Source organism: Empidonax traillii, unplaced genomic scaffold, assembly GCF_003031625.1.
Source record: "Empidonax traillii isolate 1590-97213 ecotype Southwest subspecies unplaced genomic scaffold, ASM303162v1 scaffold1746:size129677, whole genome shotgun sequence".
Lineage (NCBI taxonomy): Eukaryota > Metazoa > Chordata > Aves > Passeriformes > Tyrannidae > Empidonax > Empidonax traillii.
In genome coordinates this window covers 37,473-42,497 of record NW_020956939.1, presented here as the reverse complement: position 1 = coordinate 42,497, position 5,025 = coordinate 37,473, and the positions used below count along the sequence as shown (strand labels likewise).

Below are 5,025 nucleotides of genomic sequence, written 5' to 3'. Positions count from 1 at the left end.
TGGCCTTCTTGGCCACCTGGGCACACTGCTGGCTCACGTTCAGCTTCCTGTCGATCCAAACTCCAAGGTCCCTTTCTGCTTGGCTATGAGCTCCAGAGCTCCCCCACTACCTAAATTAATTGATATTTTCAAAATTTAGTACCCATAACTTAAAAAGACTTCCAAGTTTTGCAGTGGGGAACAAAGCTTATTAATCAAAAGTGAAATTAAATTAAGTAGGTTTAGGAGTCTAAGCAAAGTGGAGACCTAGTCAAGTCTCCACTGGCCCAGCCTCTTTCAGCAGCAGGTAAGGAATTCTCTTTTTAGCTATGGCCTAAGACTGCTATGTGACACAAACTTAAAAAGAAAAGTCCACCATTATCTTCCTGATTTTCTTAAGAGGATCCTACTCACCAACCACTGCCTCTTCCCTGCATCCTGGCACATTTCATAATTTGAGGCAAATGAATTTTTTTTCTCTATAAATGCATTATCCTCCCAAAGAACCTACCAACAATTTCTATTAATAATTCTAGATCAGAAAACCTAATTGTGTCTTCACTTACTGAAAATCTACTGATTCTTAGAAAACAAGAAAAGTACCTACTAAGAAGTTTCTTTAAAAAGTAGACTCATTCCACCTTTACTAAATTCACTGGGTGGTCACAGCAAAACAAAAACAAACAAACAAACAAACAAACAAACAAAAATTTTAAGTATAATTGTCCTAAATCCACATAACATACTGAGGAGTAACAGATTATACTCCTTCAATCTAAGGCAGTACGAACTCAAAAAATCCACGTGGATCTAGCTGCATGGTTGAGGGAAAGGAATATTGCTTCCTAATGTTATTTTATAAAATGAACAAACACTGCACATTCCACCACTCATCAAATCAGGTTCTATTTCAATATCTCTGTAGGTGGGTAACGGGAAGCTTGTTTTGGTACTCTGGGCTTGTCAGTCCTACACAAGTAGAAAGTTCTTCATTGTTAGCATTCCAAATTAAGATTTACAACGGTCCCTACATCAGCAAGGAACAGAAATGTGTACCAGTGTACTTCTGCCCCCTTGTGTGGCAAAGAAACCAGCCAGCACAGCAGTTCTCCCCAAGGCAGCAACAGCTAAAGACTTCTCTTTTTATCACCTGCTTAGCAGTATGCGGCAAATTTTCCCTCTGTGCTTTGTCCATTCTGTACTAGCTGGAAGTTAATTGTGTTGCCAAAATGCCTAAGCTCACAATTGTTTTCACCTGGGATCCATCAAACATTCCACTAAGGTAAATTCGGCTGCTGACAAACTTGCCAAGCAAATTAGGCAATACATGGAAGAGATTCAGCTACGTCTGTAATTTTAAAAAGGCCTTCAGAAGACCCCTCATCTCATAGGATTTTGTAATGAGATACAGGAAGCACAGCAGAAACTAGCTTCAGATGAGAAAGCAATCAGGAAGTGATAGGAAGCTTGAAAAACATTTCAAGTGAGGAAGCAGCAAAACAATGGCAAATTAAATTAAAACAGGTAGAGGTCAAGGAATTAAACACAGCAAAATGTGTTGTATTTCAGAGATTCTGGATTAGCCAAGAGAATCCTGGTATTCACTGACTTATCAGGTAAAAAGGCACCTGCAGTTCTGTGAGGTTATCCATGCACATAAGAAACTCAAATTCATACTGGTTGCCTAGGGTGGGGCAAGACTATGAAAAAATAAAGATCAGTCATTCAATAAAATCCACCAGTGATGAGTTTGGAGGTGTATGAAAAGTTACCTACCAAGTAAGGAAAGCTACAGAAGTCACTGGAAAGAAAATTACTTCCTTTCATGGAAAGATACTAAATAGAGAACTTGACTGCAAAGGCAAACTTGTCTCTCTACTGAACAAACTAGTGGAGACTACCTAGTTATCCACATACCAAAACAGAAAAAACTTAATAGAATTTCTTATTTTTAACTCCTATTCCAGAGCAGCCTAAACTGACAGCTAAGAGTTGCTGCAATTCCACCACATCCCCCTTCCACCACTGCTCCAACAATGCTCTGCCACTTCACTTCTGCTGGCACTTAAGACTCTTCGTTGGGCTATTTCAACACATTCATCCAGGGGGGAAATACTTCCAAAATAGCAGGTTTCAGCAGATTTAATGCATTGAAAGAAGAGGCTAAGCAAGCATAAAAGTAGGGAGAATGATCACTGGGCATCAAGCACAAATTAACTTACACTTCCGTGAAACTTCACTTGTAAATCAGAGGATCAAGACCACTTATATGGGAGAGGCAAATTAATTAAATTTTTGCTAAGCCTTCATGTCCCAACCACTGTTACAAATCAGACAACACACTAGAAGATCTGAGACCATGACAAGGCTTATCAGATTAGTGCTTCACTCTGTGTAACCTTTCAAGGTGTTTTTTTTTACCATTTCCTCTTGCTGTTTGGAAGAGAAGGAATGGAATGAGGAGAGGGTTTTATTTACAATGAGGGATACCAGGGAAAAGAGCCACAATCGTCTTGCAGTTGTTTTGTGCAATTGCTTTGTTTTGTGCTTTCCCATATCTTCTACCAAAGCTCCTTCCTGTTTATAAAGTCAGGTTTTAAAAAAAGTTCTAATTATTCCCAAACTAAAAAGGGTCCAAGTCCAGCTGGGGAGCCAATGCTTCAAGAAGAAAAAAAAAAGACACAATAAATACGCTTCTGTAATTAAGTGGTATGTAATGTGAGGTAAAAATCCATTTTGCCAGTTTGAACAGCCACCAAGTTACACATTCTTTCTAAAGACTGTTACATCAAATTGTTTAAGAAATTCCAGCTATATATAAGGAGCCTGCTCTGTGCAGAAACTTTTCTATGACACCTATTACTGCACTATTGCCACCATTTTTTTTGCAAGACCTCCAAGAAGGAGGAAAACACTCCCCATTTTATAAAGAAAGAAATAAATCATATACTAATTACTAACATTTTCATGCAGTGACTGCACAAATGTTCCCAAAGGTCAGGTATCTGAAGTCAGGCAGCTAATTCATTAGCCTTTAAAAAAAAATCCTTGCTCTTCACTTTAATCTAACACACCACCCATTTTTTTCTCATAAGGAAAGGAGTATTGTACACAAGAAATTTTAATACTTACTGTCCAACCTCTGTCCCTCTCTGAAAGACTCTAAAGCAGATGCATAGTTTTTCATATGATATTCACCTAACCTGGCAAGAATAACGAAAAACACAAGAAAATGGTAATTACTTTTCAGTCTAATACATGTTCAATAGATGGCATGCTGTACTGGTTAAAATGACACATGTAAGAATTTAAATCACCCAAGAGGTGTGTTTTCGAAATGGTGAGGGTGTTTAGATAACCACCCCAAACTAAATGGTTTTGTATAACCGCCGTTTTATTACAGACGGGTTGCAAGCAGCAGGGCAGTAAATTTATTCATTCAGTGTTGCAAAAAGCTTGTACAGAACCATAATCCAAATACTAGTATTGACCTACAGGTTATCACAATATTCACGAAGTACAATAAATGATACATACCCTTTTCTAAGGAGCGCTACAGCATTATTGGGGTTGAGTTCTAGGGACTTCTTTGCATCTGCAACTGCATCTGTTGAAAGTCAGTTTAATGTTGAGAAATATAATGGAATATAGTGGAATTGTCGATCTTTTAGTAGTGAATTTTTTGCAGGGTGTACTATGTTAGCTTTCTTGGCTTGCACATAAATCACACTGAATTAAATCTAGTCACAACTGCTATGGGTGAACCCTTCGTGCAGTTGCAGAGCTCTTATGTAAGATGTAGCATGACTTTCATTTAGTGAAATCCTCTACTTAAGATCCCAAGTGTGAATCTGTTTGTTTGTTTTTTAGTGGAAAGAAAAAATAAACCAGATCTAATTCAGTTAATCTTTTTACAAGGCATTCTTCACTTATCACTTTCCTACAATGACAGGATTCATTCCCTACCACAAATATAACAATGGAAGACACTTAAAACACAAAGCTTGAAATCTGCCTAAAAAGTCTACTTAAAAAAAGCTGCCAACCCTGGAGTACCCAATTAATTGAAAGTTTTGCTGAAATAAATCAAAGAAAACTACAACATTATGTACTAACTGTAAAAGCATCATATTAAATTACAGATAACACTTTCTTTCATTACTGTATTTGGCTTCAGATCGAAGACATCTTCTGTAAAGAATGTGTTATAATACATTGGTAAGAGGATTCTTAGTGTTGTCTGAAGATGTTACCAGCATATTTCTGTAGAAGAATATGAGCATAAGCTCGTTGGCAGTAACATTCCGCATCATCTGGATTCTTTTCCAAAGCTGTTGTCAGTTCCTGTAAACACACATGGCAATAAAAAATTAAATGCTGGTACCTCAGAAGTTCCCCATAAAAACAGCACCAAACTCTGTCAACTACGAGACATTTCAGATGATAACATCCTAACTGTCATTTGTTTACCTGTTGTTTGGTTCTCAGCCACAAAGCTTAAACATCAGAGCTTGAAGTACAAGCAACCTGCCAATTATATCAAATTCAAGTAGCCTGTTTTTTACTGAAAAGGAAACAGAACTTTCAAATCCTTTAAATGTGAAATCTCTCACACAGATGACCCTTCGTATTCCGAAGGCCTTCCTACAATTCTCAGCAGGTCCGCTGGATTTGAGAGAGCAGTGCAGTATTAGGAATTTGGAAGTCAATACATAGTATGTCAAAACACTTGTGTGGGGATAACATGCTCAAAGCACTGTAACGTAATGAAATGCCACATGACATATTATTGAGCATAAGAGATTGTTTCAAATGATGAGCATAAAAGCGGGAGAACAGAAGATTTAGGGAGCACAGGCCTCAGAGGAAATGTTGTTGCACAATGGAAATAAGCTTAAAGTAGTCCCTTACTAGGAGAAATCACTGGATACATGAACTGAAACAATTACACTTTGCTCTCTATGAGAAAAGTTGATGACTTTTGCAAGCAGAGTAACATCACAGTGACAGCACACACCCGGAAAGAGCATCTCCAGTTCTCTCCTT

The 5,025-nt window shown here is 37.8% G+C and overlaps 1 protein-coding gene across 1 annotated transcript in view; it reads right to left on the bottom strand.

The window, feature by feature from the left end:
* Nucleotides 1-4,437, bottom strand: part of SUGT1 (SGT1 homolog, MIS12 kinetochore complex assembly cochaperone) — a gene marked incomplete at its 5' end in the record, with an annotated part of 22,763 nt that extends 18,326 nt beyond the window's left edge. The window contains 3 exons of the mRNA XM_027908548.1: nt 3,112-3,182; nt 3,517-3,586; nt 4,233-4,437. Coding sequence (XP_027764349.1) covers nt 3,112-3,182; nt 3,517-3,586; nt 4,233-4,437 — 346 coding nt within the window. The remainder of the gene's footprint in view (nt 1-3,111; nt 3,183-3,516; nt 3,587-4,232) is intronic.
* Between the last annotated feature and the right edge of the window lie 588 nt (nt 4,438-5,025).